Below are 18,993 nucleotides of genomic sequence, written 5' to 3'. Positions count from 1 at the left end.
TGTTATACACACCCCAGTTCAAAGATGGCAGCCACAGTCACACAATCCAAGCCTTACCACTTTTTTTTTTCATGTTACACACTTTTAACCTTTTTTAAAAGCTCCTCTCTTCCCAATTAACAGTCCTAGTTCTTATTAAAAATGCTTAAGGTATGACAAGACTGATTTAATGTCCAGTCCTTTTTAAATTTTCTATCAGGATCTTCCAGGAAAGAACGTGCATGTCACCATACACTTTCCTGTTGATTTTTTTAAGCCAGTGCAATCAACAAGGAGCGAGAATAGAATTATGATTTCCTTTATCCGTGATGTACAAAATTTACTTATTTATTTCCTTTGGAGGGAAGATTTCTCCTTTATTACCAATCTGGTTTTACAGCAAATTCACTTAGAGATCTAAAGTGTTAAATAAATGAGAGTCAGTTAAAAACAACACGACACAAAGCCCAATTTGGCAGTGTCCAATGGTGTAAACAGAGTTTGGCTTCACCTTCCTGGCTGCAAATGAAGCTATTTGTTTGTGGAAACAACCCAGGTGGGGAAATGAGAATGGGGCACATACCATTAATTTCCTAATGAGTTAAATTGATGACCCGAGGCAGTTTTCTCTGCAGCACAAACCATTGGAGCATTTTTAAATTGAGGTTAACCCATCTCAGCAAACAAAAGCTGCTAATATTTAAATGAAATTATGATTAGAGAAAAGAAATATTCTTTTTAGATATTGGCCCACGTTCCCTACTCTTTTGAAAAAGGAACTTTAATGGCTTGGCCATTCTGTATAGCAAACATATTTATCAGTCTAGCTCTCCCTGTGTGTCAATCGAGAAATAAACAATGTAGTCTATGACTAAATAAGATATTCCAAGCAGTTACTGTTAACAGGGAAAAAGGCATCTCATTCATCCGAGGTTGTAGATGTGTGGACTTGCCGACTGCAATAAATCCTTTATTGAAGGTTACACAAAGAAGGAAACTTGTTTACGCTAGAACAGTAAGATTTCTGCCAAGTGCTAATTATTTTCATAACATCATCAAGCCTGTTCCCAGTCCGTACTATCTCAGTGTGTAAGTTTTATTTCCAAACAGAACGTCTACACATCAACATGCATCCATAACCAACATTTGACTGTCAGTAGGCAGCAATTTCTTCCTGAGATTTTTAGGACTGAATGATTATGCTCCAATTCACTCCTCTAAAAAATGTCCCAAACGTACTTTTTTTTCAAAAGGCAACTGGACTTTCTTATTTTTTGTTTTGCTTTTCATCCAAGTAGCTTCTTCAGTTCGAACTGGAATGGTGGGGAATGGAAGGATTTATACCCCTTGTAGACAGCTGGTAATTTGCATCCTTTTAAGGCCAGCTGGAGGTTTATTATCTGTGTCATCAGGGACACCCGAGTGGTGCAAATGGATGTGGAGCAGAGGTGGTATTCAGCAGGTTCTGACCAGTTCTGGAGAACTGGTAGTGGAAATTTTGAGTAGTTTGGAGAACCATCAAATACCACTTCTGACTGGAGCTTTACAGTATCCTTCTCCTGTCGTGCCCACCAAGCCACGCCCACAGAACCAGTAGTAAAAAAAAATGGAATCCCACCACTGATGTAGAGCCTTCTTGGAACTGTTGAAAGGACTATGTTATAGACCGGAGATAGATGATGTCGTATCCCTCCCCCTTTGTCGAGAGAGCGCTGTTCAGTTTTGACATAGGTGGCCTGTTTGATCCCTCTTTCAAACCAGTGGTCCTCTCTGTCCAAAATGTGGACATTGCTTTCTTCAAAAGAGTGGCCTTTGTCCTTTAAATGCAGCTGAACTTGAAAAAGCACCTTTGGGACAACCATGACCTGGATGACTGAGAATCTCCATAGACACCTCTAAAAATGCTTCTAAGAGTAAACACATCTACAAAGAAGAACATTTTTACAGAATGACATAAACTTGGGGGAAAAAAACTACAAGAGGTAGAAAACAGGATGACGTCTTGCATCCATTACAGACAGTCCTTGACTTAACCACCATTCATTAGTTTAAAGTTACAAGGGCACTGAAAAATATGACTTACAACCGGTCCTCACCATTACAACTGTCACAGCCTCTCCAAGGTCACATGATCAAAACTTAGGAGCTTGGTGACTTGCAGGTATGGACAACAGTTGCAGCATCCAGGAGATCATGTGGTCACCATTTGCAACCTTCCCAACCAACTTCTGACAAGCAAAGTCAATGAGAGAAGCTGGATTTGCTTAATGACCACAAGATTCACTTAACAACTGCAGTGTACCATTCAACAACCAAGGCAAAAATGGTTGTAAAATTGGGTGCGACAGCCATCTTGCTTAGCAATGGAAATTCAGGTCCCAGTTGTGTTCATAAGTTGGAACACAGCAAGGTATTAGCTCTAGAGAATTACTGGAGGAAACCAGTGTTTGTTTACAGCTGGCTATCCTGGAATTCTGCAGGGTATTCTAGAAAGAGACAAGATGGTGGCTGGAACAGTGTAAGCTTAGGTCATTGTTATTCATGTTGCAATGCATCTAAAAGGTAGGAGAAGCTTAGATTCACCATCACAGTTGCCATCTGGACTTTGTTTTTGACTGTATTCAAGTAAGCTGTTGTGTGCAACAATAAAGAAACACTAAAGAGCAGGGCCAATAATGCTTCAGATCTTTAATAAGTAGAGTACATAAGGGTCCCGTCCCCCCCGGTCTGACATCTTCTAAATACATGGTGCCCCAAATTCTCTGAATTCTATATCATGGCGCTACTGTCCTTCAAAGTGACCTTGATTATGTGTCTGAATGGTCAAACAATTGGCAACTCCAAATCTCAACCAACAAATGTTCTGTCCTAGACATCTGTCAAGGACCTTAGAGTTCTCATATCAAATGACCTAAGCGCTAGAGCTCACTGTAACAGCACTGCCAAAAAGGTGTTAAGAGCTGTAAATCTAAGCTTACGAAGCTTCTATATACAATTGCTAACTAGGGCATACAAAATCTTTGCTAGACCAATACTTGAATACAGCTCATCTGTCTGGAATCCGCACTGTATATTGGATATTATTACAATTGAGCAAGTCCAGAAGTATTTCACGAGAAGAGTACTACACTCCTCTGCTCGCAACAGAATACCCTATATCACCAGGCTTGAGATTTTGGGCTTGGACAACCTTGAGCTACACCACCTATGGTTAGACTTAAGCATAGTACACAATATTATCTGCTACAATGTCCTACCAGTCAATGACTACTTCAGCTTCAACCACAACAATACAAGAGCACACAACAGATACAAACTCAATGTAAACTGCTCCAAACTTGATTGCAGAAAGTACGACTTCAGCAACAGAGTGGTCAATGCCTAGAATGCACTACCTCACTCTGTTGTTACATCCTCTAACCCCTCACTCCTTTAACCTCAAACTAAACACTATTGACCTCACCCCATTCCTAAGATATCTGTAAGGGGCGTGCATAAGTGCACCATTGTGCCTATCATCTCTGTCTTATCGTCCCCATTTATTCGTACCTATTTCCTGTACTCTTAATCATGTTTATACTTATACCTATTATCTTGTAAGCAATTGATAAATAAAATAACATAAAATAAAATAATAAATAATTTGCAGTCGCAGATATCAGTTTGAGAAAGCTGGGGTGCATCAGATTGTGTTTCTATTGAATTATATTTATATAACTATATTTATATTTCTACTGAATCTACTACTACTTTAATTTGACAACGCAGGGTCATTATTCTTCATTCGTTTTTAACTGAGCTACTTCATTCAAAGCATGGCAGAAAAGTCTTCCAAAGGATTGCACTGTACATGAAGCATGCTGTGGAAATCCCTTTACCCTTTTTCTCATAGAATTGAGAATAATGTTAAGAATGAGTTGATAACAGAAGAGAAAAGGGAAGGGAAAACAGAAATATAATCTGATGTACAACAGCATTCTCAAACTTATGCCTGAGACACAGAGGTGGTATTCAGCAGGTTCTGACCAGTTCTAGAGAACCGGTAGCGGAAATTTTGAGTAGTTTGGAGAACCGGCAAATGCCAACTCTAACTAGAGATTTTACAGTATCCTTCCCCTGCCATGCCCACCAAGCCACGCCCACAGAACCGATAGTAAAAATATTTGAATCCCACCCCTGCTGAGACAGCAATTGGACCCATCATATCAAAGAATTCAGAGAGTTTGGGGCACCAGGTATTTAGAAGATGTCAGACTGGGAAAAAAGCCAAGTAGTTCAGTAATAAATTGGATATCAACAACTTATTAGTTGCTGCTGTTGTTAATACTTCAGTCTGGCGAATGAGTTGGGCTATAGCAAATGTATGACTCTGCCTTAATTATTAATATCCTTTCCTTATTCAGTAGCCAAAGCCTTTCCATATTTGCATGTTGATTATTTAAATACATTAATGCGATTTGTGGCAGGGTATCTTTTGAAAGTCACTCTAGCAGCTTTCTAAGCTAAGTGGGAAGGAGACATTGCAGTTCAAGGGGGTGCTAATGGTTTTGATTTAATTTAGACACAAATAATTTTCTAGCGTTGGAAGAAATATCTATCTGGTTCAGTTCCAAGCCGAAATAAAGGCACTGCAGAGAAAATGGAGGCTGGAGACTGATCGGAAAGAGGATCCATTTGTTGATGAAACATAACCACCAAGCACGTGTGATTCTGACCACATGGAGTTGAGAGTAAGGGGTTTTTATACCTTCTCTTGGGCTTTGAACTTGAACTTCCTGTTCCTGTGCAAGAACATGTATTCTATTGGCTGTTGTCAGACACTCATGGTGCCATGTACAAATCCTAGTATTTTGTCTAAGCTAAGCTTGGTTGAAATTTGGCTGATGCAGTGAAGGGGGTTGTTAGGGAATTCCTATTGTGGCTGAGGGCTAACCCTACCTTTGTTCTGACCTTCCTGCAGGGAGTAATGGATTAATAAATCTTCATTTCTACAAGCTGGCCTCAGCATAGTATCTGCTTGATGGCAGGGAGCTCAAGCTCTGAGTTTCTGTCTCCCTTAAGATTTTTATTTCTTTTTTAGGGAAAATATTTTATTCTGCCTTTTTAAATATTTCTCAAAATTTTTCATTCTTCTAGGAGAGGGGTTGGTGATAACATTCTATGCTAGTTAACTCTCGAAAACTCATGATTGCAAGATAACTCATTTTTGTCTTTATAGCATATTTTCTGCTTCTACAGAAAAATAACATTTATATTATTTAAATGTTAGTGTAAACCATCTTATTTAGATATAATACTAAGTCATAGTTTTATATTACATTTTTGGCCTTATCTATATTCTGATATCTTTTTGTCCTTTCAATCAATACTATAAACCAAGCTCAAACTGTAATTTGTAATGCTGCATTGGACTTGGCTTGTAATAAACCAGGAAGTAATAAATAAGTGGGATGCAGCAATGTGACAAGCATTTGGAAGACACACTCTAAAAATTGCATCAACGTTAAGTATTTCATTTCAACTCATTAAAGCAGTCATATTTTTTTCTTGCATGGTTGCTACAAAGGGCAAATATTTCAGCACTGAAACTGAGGGAATGCATCAATCAGTCAAGGTTAATGACACTAAATGTCTAATGCAAGAGCTATTGTAGAAATTCAAGAGCTAACGTTAAAGTCTGTATTAGTAATTAAATACTTGGAATATCTATGAAGCTTCTCATTCATCCAGTTCATGGTTGTCCCAAAGGTGCTTTTTCAAGAGGCAACTGGACTTTCTGGTTTTTCTTTGAAGATGTTCCACTTTTTATCCAAGAAGCTTCTTCAGTGCCGGAGAAGCTTCTTGGATGAGAAGTGAAACGTCTTCAACCCCCCCCTCCCAAAAGTCCAATTGCCTCTTGAAAAAGTACCTTTGGGATAAATACTTTGAGGTAATGATAATCACTAGGAAGGAAGAAAAATTCAACTCAAGTAAAGCCAAGCCAAGGAAGAATCAAAATATTACTTTGGAAAATATCTGGAGAATGAAATAACCAAAAAGAAAGCCTTTTAAGACCCAAGTGATAAAGGGAATAAAGGTCCAGTGGTGTTCAACTCTAGGGCACAATGCTCATCTCCATTTCTTAGCTGAGGAAGCCAGCATTGTCTGAAGACAATTCCATGATCATATGGACAGCATGACTAGACATCGAGTCCCATGGAATGTTGTTACCATCCCATTGAAGTGATACCTATTTATCTACTTGCATTTCCATGCTTTTGCACAGCTAGATGGGCAGGAACAAATCAAATAATACCAGTGGACAAATCTAATCAGGTGAAAGTCTTTCCTGGAAACAAAAATACCACAGTTTTCATAACTGGCAAGAGAGATTTGCAAATAATCTGTAAATGCAGCAATGGTGGGAGTCCAGGCATTCTTCAATTTACAACCATTTGTTCAGCAACCCAGGGTCTCCCTCACCCATCGAGGTACCTCATGCTATGTGCATAATGACTGCCAGGGGGAGAGTTGGGAGTGCATGGGTACCTTGCTTAATGACAGCAACAATAATTCGGAGCTCATTTGTGATTGTAAGTCAAGGACTATCTGTACTTTAATGTTAAATTTAATATTAACAAAATAAATCTTAGTTTTACCTATAAATGCCATAAACTGCCTTAAATCAAATGGGGATAATCTGTTTTAGTCCTATCCTGAACTGCCACGCTTCAATTCTCTAGACCAGCCTTTTTCTACTTGGATACCTGCCCACTTGCAATAAATGGCATTTCTTTCCCATAATTCTTATCAGGTCACATACTAGGAAGACTGGGAGTTGAATATCACATATCTGAAGAGTTGGAGAAGGTTGATTTCAGACTGGACATATTAACGACTGAAGGTGTAGAAGGCTAATCCTTGCAAGATATATTGTCTAACAAACTAAAATATATGTAAGATGTATTTTAAAAAATAAAATATGCTTTCTAACCCTTTGCAAAACTTACCCTTTTATTTTTTGGTAAACTAGAGACAATTTCACAGCCAAATTCTAAAGGAAACTTTGAAAGCATTTGGGAGACAAACATATAATTAGAACACCAGTTAATTGGATTACTATAGCACTGGTTCTTGGAAACACCTACAAGCTTCCTAGGAAAGCTATGATTGTTGAAGAGTTCAAACTAATTATCACCATCAGAAATTAAAGTGTTGATGTAACTATGTTAATTTGTTTGACTTGCTTTTTAAAAAAGACAATCTTACACTCTGGATTTATTTTTACTTTATGTTTAATAAACATAAAGATGGTTACAACCACCTTGTTATAATCCACAACTCATTTTTAAAAAAGTTACCAGCATTCCAATTTCCACAGAAACCAGCACAAGTTTGAAAATACTCTAAATTAGTCTTCTTGGTAGGAATTTTGGCAGCATATCAAGAACAGTTATGTGCAGCTGTTCAGATCCAAAGTGGAAAAGTTGCTTTAGAGATGTGATGATGTACACCTCTTGGCACCTCTTTGGAGAAGCTACATTTTCTAGAGTTTGTGTGGTAGCTATGGAATCCCAGAATAATAGATATTTGGGGATTATGCCCCTTGCATAATCCCCCATGCATAATTATGCCCCATGGTGTTGCAGGGCTTAATGATGCTGGAATTGCCAGCCAGAAATGGTCTGTACGCTGGCAGTTTGAGCCCAATTCCGTGAGATGGAGTGAGCTCCCGTTGGTCAATTACTAGCTCCTTTGAAGCACCCAGCAGTTTGAAAGCATGCAACATTGCAAGTAGATAAATGGGTATCACTTTGGTGGGAAAAACCTAACTGCACTCGTATGTGTGAAGTGTGAAAGCTGGCGCTGGGCCTGGCTGGATGTGAGGCATTTCGACACAAGGTGAGGCGAAGTGAGGTCGGAGAAGGAGTCTGGAGGAACCAGCAACCCAAGCGCCGCTAACTAATTGGTGTAAAACTAATTCCACCATCACCACCACCACCACCACCACTGCAGTGCATCAAGGATAAACAAGCAAGGCGCAAGCACCAAACAGAATGAACTAGCAATCTAGGCTGTCTGGACTACATTGAGTCTAACACGTGTAGATTTCCCTGACATTGTATGCTATACACTAAATAATAATATATCCCTTGAAAACATTTTGAAAGTCATTTCTTCCTAGCTCACTTAACTGTTGAGAATGTTCAAGTTTTTTAACATGATTTTAATATGCAGTGTATTAACATATTGCTGAGGAAGGATTTCAGTGTGGGAGAAAGGAATGAGATTCACAGTAAGATTCAGAAGACAATTCAAGAATATACTGTATTTAACAACCTAAACCAAGTCTGGAGTCAAATTTTATTCCTGTGGCAGATACTTCTCTGAGCATTTTAAAAAGTTGGTTCCAGCCAGGCTGAAGATTTCCAGAAGAGGCTATCAGCCAGAACAGAAAAGTACAGCTGCCAATTCAGGCTGCAAAAATACATATGACTGGCAGCTAGAGAGAGAGGAAAATCTAACTGATGCCATCAATTGATGATCATCTGCGCTGTTTGCAACCCAGATATAATAGCCCAAAGGGAAATCGAGGTTTAATGGACCAAAACATAACTTAGGATAAGGCTGCCTCATATGCTCATCGTAATTTGAAAGCAATATTTCAATTTTTATCATGTATATCTAGCACACAAGCCGCTTGTTTTATTACAAATGCTGGAGAATTGTGAGTGATAAGAGAGCTTCTAACAAACAAAAGGATATTTAATAAATTTCCTTCCTCAAATGGCAACTCCAATCTCTGTTATGCAAAAGTTACAAGCAATGATAAATTGCCAATAACAATGCAACAAAGACAACTACTTTGGCTGCTAATAGCTATATTAAAATTAGTACAGCAAGAGACCTACTGATCACTGGATTATTGCATTTGCTAGGAACTACAATTATGTTTACTAGCAGTTTAGCATACAGCAAGTAAGCGAACTAACCAGAGAAAAGATCATTTCATTTCAGTTATCTTCCAGGCATGGTTCTGCATTAAGTAGGTGCTTTATTTGTCTCTGTTTTCCAACAGTTATTTAAATTGACTAGGTGTCTCTTGAGATTTCTTGAAAAGGAAAACAACAAGGGTTTATTGCTACCGAATTTGGATGGGCTATTATGGCATAACAGACAACTGTATTAATTTTAATTTCAAAACAAATTTGCTTTTTTTACATTGAGAGTTTCTCTTACCCCATCAATTTAATTCCGTCTCATTCAGTTCTTCTCCTTTAATATAGTACTCTCTAACCTTCTGGCAACCAGCCACTGGTTCCATGGAAGGTAGTTTTTTCACAGACCAGGGGAGTGCGGTTTTGCACACTCCCAGGATGCTGCCTATGTACAGATGGGGCTTTGTTCAATTGAACAGACTGGTTCCTGGTTGGCTATGGACACATGCTGGTCCATGGCCTGGAGACTGTTTTAATATATTGCTAAATTCTTCCTGGATAAACCCATTGCTACTTTCTTCAAGTTGATTATCATCATCGTCTTTTAATGACCCCATAATCCCTTGTAGGGTAGAGTCTGGTCAACGGAATGGAGCTGAGTTGTTTAATGGCTGGATGCCCTTCCTGTCGCCAATGTGGATTGATACTCAGCAGACATAATCTCAACATGCCCAGAGAGAGAAATATCTGCCTTTACCTAGGATCAAACTCACAACCTCCTGATTGTGAGGCAAGAGCTCCACCCCTAGGCCACCACACCACTTTCTTCAAGTTGATGCTCTCCAAATATTCTTGACTTCAACTCCCATAGTACCAATCAGTGTGCCCAAAAGCCACACCTGTTGAGAATTTGGGAATTGGTTTCCCTGGCTGAGTGGATCTGGGTTCCATCGATTTATTCAAATTATGGAATTAATTGTTCCCTATCCTTCCAGAAATCATGTTTCCATAAAGGTAGCAAACAAAGCAAATGAATGCTACAAGAACAATTGAGATACACAGCTTCTTAATCCCTCAGAGAACATTTAGAAGATGAACAAAGACCCACAACCTGACTTTAAAATGTAGAGAAATATAGAGAGAACACCAAGAGTCAGTCAAACACTTTCTTCTGTTGAGTAAATAATAGGATTCAAGAAAACCACCATCTATTATGTGTTGATTCCCTGATCTATCACCTACAAAGATCACCCTAACTCTCACTACACAAAACAAATAAATTTTACACACACTCTATTTTTCCCAATATATGCTGTGTGTATTTAGCAGTTTGCTTTAAAACAAAATTGAGCAATTGCTGTAAGCACAGCTTTCTGACCACCTGTTGCTTTTAAAAACTTTGGCAGGCTGTGATGGTAAAATGATAGTGCGTTCAGCAAGTTTGCAACCTGGTGCTTTCCCAATAGCTGTAACCATGGTTACCTGTACATTATGTGTGAAGATTGTGGGGGAAGGAAAAATGAATTCTGAATAATGGATACAGACAAAATCTAGGAAGAGAATGTTTAAATTCTATTGGGCAGGAAGGCTACTTTCAACCAGGAAGCAGGAGAACACCAGTCTTCCTGTCCCAAAGGAGCTTGTCAGCTTTGGAAGCCATATTCCACGCTGTCACATAGCCTGAGAAAGTGGGAGGGGGGGTGATTTCAATTGAGTAGTTCTAAGTAGACAAAATAACATTCTTTTATTAGTTCAAGGTTATTAAGTGTGGCGCAGCAGAGAAAAAAGGATCTTACAGTGGGACGGATCGTGATTGGTCCATGTGATGTGATGATGGGAAAAAGAGGGATGGATTGTAATTTGGGACATTGTGGGAAGTCCAGGAAACTTTTGGCTTCGTGATTCCGCAGATGTGTGGAATCTAATAAAAGTACTTTCTAACAAAGGTACTTTTGAGATTATGCTTGCCTTGGAGTTACTGATTGGAATGGAGGTTTGCTGGAATGCTGACAGAAGTTTTTTCAAGAGGCAACTGGGCTTTCTGGTTTTTTCTTTGAAGACGTTTCACTTCTCATCCAAGAAGCTTCTTCAGCTATGACTGGATGGTGGGGAATGGAAGGATTTATACTCCTTGCAGACAGCTGATCATTTGCATTCTTTTAGCGGGTCATTAAGGCCACCTGGAGGGTCATTAAGGCCATCTGTGTCATCAGGGTCAGCTGAGTAGTGCAAATGGGTGTGGAGCCTTCTTGGAACAGTTGAAAGGACTGTGTTGTAGATTGGAGATATATGATGTTGTATTCCTCCCCCCACATCTCAAGTCATGTTACTACAGGTAACTTAACACCTGTAGTGCTTCACTTGACCATGGCGAGAAAGGTTGTAAAATGGGGCAAAATTCACTCAGCAACTATCTCACTTAGCAACTAAAATTTTGGGCTCAACTGTGACCACAGCTGAGGCCAAAATTTTAGTTGCTAAGCGAGATAGTACATTTGAGGACTACCTGTATTAACAACACTGGGTGTCCCCATCTCCAATTTATTCTCTCATTGCCAAGGGTCAACAGAAAGAATTTAATGAAATAAGACCAACCAGCTTATTCATGAAGATACTTATAGCCTTTCCTACAACCAGAACTAAGCCAAGCCCGTTTGGGTTGGTTCTCATTTACAGAAGAATAGCTTCCAGATGAACAGTGCTATCTGAGCTAATGCTTTCTTGTCAAAATATTCATGAACTGGCAGAGACATGGTAACAATGAGAGCTGAATTAGAAACTGAAACTGAAGGAGTATGGGCATGGCCCTGCAGCTCAAAGTGCTGTGCTGGGAACTGAAACTAATCTGCTCTGAGCTCTGAAACTGCTGCTTGTGTTTTTGCTTGTGTTACTTTGGAAGAATCTACTATTGGTATTGTACGTTTTACTCATATGTTATTATGTATATAAAGAAGTTAATGAATCCTGCTGAATCAGTCATCTGTGTGTGCTTTCTGGATTTGATTTCTGCAATAAACTCTAACATTTCTTACCTCTTGTTCTTGTCCTCTATCTGTAAGAGATAGACCATGTCATCAGTAGCATGCTGTCTGGAGCTGCTCTCTCCCCATTTCAATTTCAGGCTCTGGGGACCTGCTGCAGTACACTCTAACCGAGGGGGTAAAGGTGGCAACGACTGGGTCTTTGCTGCAATGAAGTGGCTAAAAGGCCCAGGTCCAACTTCATTGACGGCCTGAATCCGGATCCTGTCATTGGAAGAGACAAAGAAAGAACAGAAGGTTAAAGTGGACAGAATAGAAGTTATAAATGTGTTTCATACTTCGATATCAATGCTATTCTACACTTAGTTTGATGACTCCATGGTTTGTTAAGGAAGCTGCTACAGATAGCTTGTCAGCCTCTCTTAGATGGCAGACCAACACAGCCCCCATTCTCCCAGATTCTAGCTAAATTATGAATGCTATAGCAATAGCAACAGCACTTAGACTTATACTGTATAGCACTTCACAGTGCTTTACAGCCGCTCTAAGCTCTTTTACAAAGTCAGCATATTTCCCCCAACAATCTGGGTCTTCATTTTACCGACTTGGAAGGATGGATGACTCAACCTTCAGCCGGTGAGAATAGCAATAGCAATAGAACTTAGACTTATATACCACTTCACAGTGCTTCACAGCCTTTTCTAAGTTTTATAGAGTCAAAATATTTTCCCCAACAATCTGGGTATTCATTTTATCAACCTCAGAAGGATGGAAGACTGACTCAACCTTGAGCTGCTCAGAATTGAACTCCTGGAGTGAGCAGTGAGTTTGCCCTATAGTACTGCATTCTAACCACTGCTCCACCACAGTTCTTATAACTGGAAAACAATGGTAAAATAGAATAGAATAACAGAGTTGGAAGGGACCTTGGAGGTCTTCTAGTCCAACCCCCTACCTAAGCAGGAAACCCTACACAGCTTCAGACAAATGGTTATCCAACATCTTTAAAAAAAACTTCCAGTGTTGGAGCATTCACAACTTCTGAAGGCAAGTAGTTCTACTAATTAATTGTTCTAACTGTCAGGAAATTTCTCCTTAGAAATAAAATATGATAAAAAATAAAGAACTGTACCTACCTAGATCTTACTAGCAAGTCACTATGGGATCATAAAAGAAGCATATCACAATGTTCCCTAACTAAAAAAAACAAACAAACACATCTCTGATATTACCCTTAGATATTCCCCCCCCAAAAAAAAGCACCACTGGCAGACATCCTAATATTTATACCCTTTTTGGTTATACAATGTTTTCTGATTTCCAAGCAGCCATAAAGACAGAGCAGACTATAGAATTATACTATATGTACCTGAAAGGAAGTCCCTGAATATGTCATCTTGGTCTTTCCAACCTAGTCTCTGAAATCATATCTATTTCACTTATTATTATAATTAGTGAACATAAAACAACCTTCTCATGTTAGACGTAACTATTTGGAATTACACCAAAACCAAAATCATTGTCTTTCTTGGAGCAAATATTTTATGTTAAAAGTATCCCAAGCACACTCAGACCACTGCTTAAAAACAATCGGTGTGATTTGAAATGATTCTATTTTTAGGTGGAACTCTGTGACCCAATTTTTCACATAGAAAATGTACTAGGAATAGGACAAAAACAGCTAAGACCAGCACTTGAGATGGAAATTACTCTGCCGATTAAATGTAATATTTCTGTAAAATTAGCCTGAAATGATTCTTTAAAACCAAAAAAGCAGCATTACAAAAGCTGAAGTCTATTGCTATAAATCAGCCTGTTGGCTGGTTTACATAATGTACCAGTTGGTACAGACTGAACACTCTGATACCCTAAATAATACTCTGGTATATTATTCTTATTTTTTGATTCTACTCTCATGCAAATCCTATTAAGAATTGGAGTGATTCACTTAACAACTGTGACAAGAAAGGTCGTAAAATGGGGCAAAATTCACTTAATGACTGTCTCACTTAGCAATAGAAATTTTGGGCTCAATTGTGGTTGTATGTTGAGGACTATCTGTATACACATGTATATGTGTGTGTGTGTATACACACATACATACACACACACACACAAACACATTTGTGTGTCCATGAGTGTGGGGATACACACACATTACCTCTTACTGTACATTTGTGTGTCCATGAGTGTGGGGATACACACACATTACCTCTTACTGTCCATTTGGCTCGTCCAGTGATGGCTAACCTTTTCGGCACTGAGTGCCCAAAGTGAGCATGTGTGCACGCGAATGCACATGTGCACAAACCCCCAAAATGCAATGTGTGCACGTCCCCCGTGCATTGGCTCTGCCCCGTGTATGCACCTCACTCCTGCATATGTGCCCCACTCCTGTGCATGTGTTCTACCCCCTGCAGATCAGCCCCACCCCTGCGGAGGCGGTCCACCCCTTTCGGATATGCACATGCCCCCCATGCATGCACGGCAGAGACCCGAAGACCAGCTGGCCAGCGGGAGGCATGCGCACATGTGCAGTGGAGGCAGAGCTGGGGCGACGGCTCTGCGTGCCACCTCTAGCATGCATGGCATAGTTCGCCATTATGGGGCTACTCTGTTGTGTGTTTTTCTGCTCTCAGTCAACAAGAATTTTCAGCTTTTCTAAAGTACAAAATTTAGAAAGATTCAGGTAGGAACAAAGAATATACTGTGTATATTCTCCATAACCAAAACCTGTCCCATTGTATAGGCACAACAGCAACTGCTACTTAAAGAGTTCGTTTTTCACACTTGTAATAGTATGAGGAAATGACCTTCAGACAAGAAACAAAAGACACAAGAAGAGTCAGACAGGATAATAGTCATGTACAAGAAATCACAGAAGGAGAAGGGTGTGTTTGTGTAGTTTTCTGGAGACTAAAATGAGAGGAAAGAAGAAATGTGTTAAGGCAACCTTACAATAAAGTGTTATTATTATTGATGGTTGTGCTTCTTGCCTGGACTACCTGAAAAAGGGTATTAACACAACCAGCCCAAACACATCTGCTCAGCCAAAAGCAGCATGAACAGTTCCTCCAACTCATTGCATAGTAGGAAGTTTGAAACCAAACCAGCTCTGTACTACTGATTAATAACCTAATTAAATATTTTCCGCCTTTAAAAAACAACAACCAAAGCATCACCTCCTATGAAGCAGCCCCAAAGGAGTTTGTTTGATGCTCCTTTGTACTGACAAGGTCACACAGCTCTCCTTAGTTATTATTTGTGCAACATTAATTGAACATTCTAATGGTTCTTCAGAAAGGCTGCCATAAATACACAGGACTTATCGGTTCATACTCTATGCAAAATTCTCTGACAGGTGCAATAGGAAAATGCTGGTTGCTTTGAAGTCATCAGAACAAATTAAAAGTCAAAGGCAGCTTCATGCAAATGTGGTCACGTTTTTGAGGTTTTTCACTTTGCAGAAAAAAATAAGAACCATTTTAAAACAACACCTGAGAAAACCACTTAAAGGGAATTTTCATTTCTTTTACCATGGCGGAATTGCCTTTTAAATTATCTTTGCGATGTTTGTTTTATAGTAATTGTTTTTTAATAAAGTTTTATTTGGGTTTTCACACATACAAAATACAAGTAAAAGATCTTTTTTGAAAAGCATGGTCCCGGGTTGAACTTTATACAGACACAAACTCAATTTCATGCTCATTTTTGTGTTCTATTCCATAACTTATACTATTCTACATTTTCTATATAGTTTTTCCCCTCTTTTAATTTTCTCAATTTTATTTTGATTATCTCATCTCAATTCAAATCATTATATTTATACTTTTGTCTGTTCTGTTTCAATTTCATATTATCTTTTCTCATTAAACAAATTTTCTCCTGTAGTTACTAATTGGAGTATGACACCTTTATATCTTTTAATTATATCCATTCAACTCTTATTTAAACTTCAATATATACCTTAAGGTTATGACCTTTAATATAATACATAATACATAACTTCCAATCGAATTCTGCTTGGTACATTCTTATAATACACACTATATTCTTTTTTAAAAAAGGATTATTAATATATGTAATTATAAACCCTCATTCCATTCCAATTCAGTTCTATCATTAATAATCATTAAAATCTTAACATCTTTAACATTTCTTTTCAATTAAATATCATACTTCCTTAAAGACACATATCATCTCCATAATTAATTTTTCCCTTATTTCTCTTCACATATGTTTTGTAAATCATTAAATATTCATTTTGTTACATTTATTTATTGACAAGCATTCCACTGAGTTACGATATTTTAACATTTTAATCATACATTGTTTCATATTTTCTGAAATTATTTCTATTTCTAATATAACAATACTATCTTATGTACCTTTGCAGAATCCCCTTTTCCATTAGATTTTCACCCACTATCTCTAAATAGGCCATTTCTCTATATTTTGTTTCTGTCCTTTATAACTTCTTTTCCTTTCTTTCTTCCCTCTCATCTTCTCCCTCCTCTTTTTACCCCCTTGTCTCTCTACTTCTAATTCTCTCTTCCGCATTTCCCTCTTCTGTTGCTTTCTGATTTTATACTTATTTTTCACTCTATTCTTTTTTTGGGTTGTTTTTCCCAATCTTAAACTTTCCATTCTCTTTCCCCCCTTTCCTTTTTTTCCCCACCTAAGATTACTTGTTCATTAAAGATGGCTTCTTCTTTGTCTCAATCTTCTTGTTCTGCAGGCATTTCTTGTTGTTTCTCATAGTTCCAAATCTCCATTTCTAAGAACTGAAATATGAAGCCAAAAGCACCTCTCCCTTCTTATGCATCTTCTTTGTACTTTTTAAGTTCCATTTTCAGTTCTTCTAAAAGTGGAGCCATTTTAAAGAGTTTGATTTTAGTCATTCAATTAGTCACCCGATTGATTTTAGTCATTCAAATACAATAACCAGGAATCCAGAGATCACCAAGTAATCCAAATAGTCCCAAGCTGTTTCTTCTTATTTCCTTTTCCACTTTCTCTATTTTGTTGCGATGTTTCAGTTAAGATGTATCTTTTGGAAGTCTTGTTGAGATTTTGCTGTAAGTTCTTTTTAATTCCAGGCAGTCTCCTCCCTTCCAGATCCTGCCCTTTTATTCTTTTTCTCTCCTTTCCTGTTTTCAAAAGCTTTTAATTATCCAGAAACCTTTATTATCCCTTTGACTTTTTATTTTCAGCATTAAATGCCTATTGTCAAAGTGGATTTTTTTCCAATTTCTTGCTTAAGTCTCTTAGCTGTCAGTATAGGAAAAGGAGAAAAAAAACAAATCTTTTCCCCTTTCTCTCTCATTCGCAGCTTAAAAATCTTAAGGAACAATGTTATTGTTTTTTTTTTAATAGTTTCAATTCAAGGGTACCTTATTTGTTGCTTTTGCTGTTTGACCCGGTCGACCAAAACTTTCTCTTCTTATCTTCCTCCTGCACATTCTTTTCTGGCCGAGTTCTTCTTTGTGGTGGCCATTTCTGACCACCGCTACAACCACCTTCGGAAAAGGGAGTAATGGCCAGCTGGGGAGGAGAGATGTGGCTCTCCTCAACCCTGCAGGCAGTCTCCCCCTTCGTCACCACCTCTACGGGGTGGCTTAGCCCCGAAACCAGCTGGCTCGGGGCACTCCAGCGGTGAGCACGGATTGAAACCGCACAGAGACGCGGTTTCAGTCTGTCGCTGAAGAAGCTCAAACTGGAAGACCTGTTTTATAGTAATTGTTGTTGGGGTTTTCATGTGTAAGAGAACTGGGGTGACAGAATTAGAATACATCAGTGCAAAAACAGTAAACACCTATTCAAGTTGAATAAAAATAAAAAAGTGGCATAATTCATGTAAGTCAGGGAATTTATTTTATTTTTTCCTCCAAGCCTTGAGCATTTATGTTGCATTTCGAGCATATTAGGGCTGATGAGGTGAACAGTTACCTCTGATACCCTGTAAACCTTTTCCCATTAGATTATCTGCTTAAGCCAAATAATTGATTAAGTCAAAAGGGAAAGTTGCCTTCTTCCCATTTCAGATTTAACACCAGCTTGTAGCTGAAGATTGCATCCATTCCCCTTACAAGATAGGTGCAACTGAATTACTTCCTTTAACAAGCAAGAATCAGAAGTATAAAATGGTATATTTAAATTGAAACTAGGTTTAAAATTCAGTATGACATAAAATACAAACAGTCCTGTACAACCCTAGACAGCTCCTTTTCATTGGACTTGTGGACCAGTGTTAGCCTCAGCAACTTTCAGATGCGTGGACTTTAATTTCCCAGTCAGAAATCTTAAGATTTCTAGCTGGGAAATTTCACTCATCTTAAAGTTCCCAAATTTGAGAAATGCTATCCTAGACAGTCTCTGGAAACCCCAAAGAACAGTACTATTCACTTAAAAAGCCACATTTAGAGATAATGATATACCAAATCTTTACTAGAATGCTATGTTTATGTTTAAGATAATTTTATTTGGTTTGCAAAATCTTCAGAACCACTAAGTGGCAATATGAAAAAAAAAAACACCTTCCTTGCTGCCATCTAGTGGTCATTTAGGGACCTTCTAGGATTCTTGTAACCCAGATACAATATCCTATTTTCATGTTATTTATATATCCTACTAAGATCTCAGCAGATCTCTTGAAATTCTTCAAATAACTGTAATGCTATTTATTCAACCAGAAAAATATACAGCCTTACTGGGTTATGCTCTAGTTTTGATGATTCTGTGATCCCATCTGGAAAGCAACAGAATTGGATGAAAGAAAAATATTTACATCCCAGTGCACTTAATGTGTTATTGTGAAAATATTATTTCTCAATATTATTACTTCCAAGTTCCCAAGCTCATCTTATTGGACTTATACTTGATTCAACCTGATAAATTTCTTAGAGTTTAATTAACCTTACTTATAACAGTAACTAACAACAGTGCAGGAATAATGCAGTTTTTTGCTCTCTGTTGCTTTTAGCAATAATTTGAATTGAGACACTATTATAATGCTGTCTGAAAAGAAAATGACTTTGAATTACTTTAGATTTTTAGAGTTATATATGCTAGTTGATCCTTAATCTATATTAATTCCTAAATTAATTTCTCAGAAG

General features: G+C 38.1%; 1 protein-coding gene across 1 annotated transcript in view; it reads right to left on the bottom strand.

The window, feature by feature from the left end:
* FNDC3B (fibronectin type III domain containing 3B) overlaps nucleotides 1-18,993 on the bottom strand; it is a 322,478-nt gene that overhangs the window by 27,258 nt on the left and 276,227 nt on the right. Inside the window, exon 23 of the mRNA XM_087965339.1 lies at nucleotides 11,930-12,142. Coding sequence (XP_087821465.1) covers nucleotides 11,930-12,142 — 213 coding nt within the window. The remainder of the gene's footprint in view (nucleotides 1-11,929; nucleotides 12,143-18,993) is intronic.

Source organism: Notechis scutatus, chromosome 4 (genome assembly GCF_049901735.1).
Source record: "Notechis scutatus isolate UNSWTSFEM ecotype Mainland chromosome 4, rNotScu1.2, whole genome shotgun sequence".
Lineage (NCBI taxonomy): Eukaryota > Metazoa > Chordata > Lepidosauria > Squamata > Elapidae > Notechis > Notechis scutatus.
This window is presented reverse-complemented; position numbering and strand designations above follow the sequence as displayed.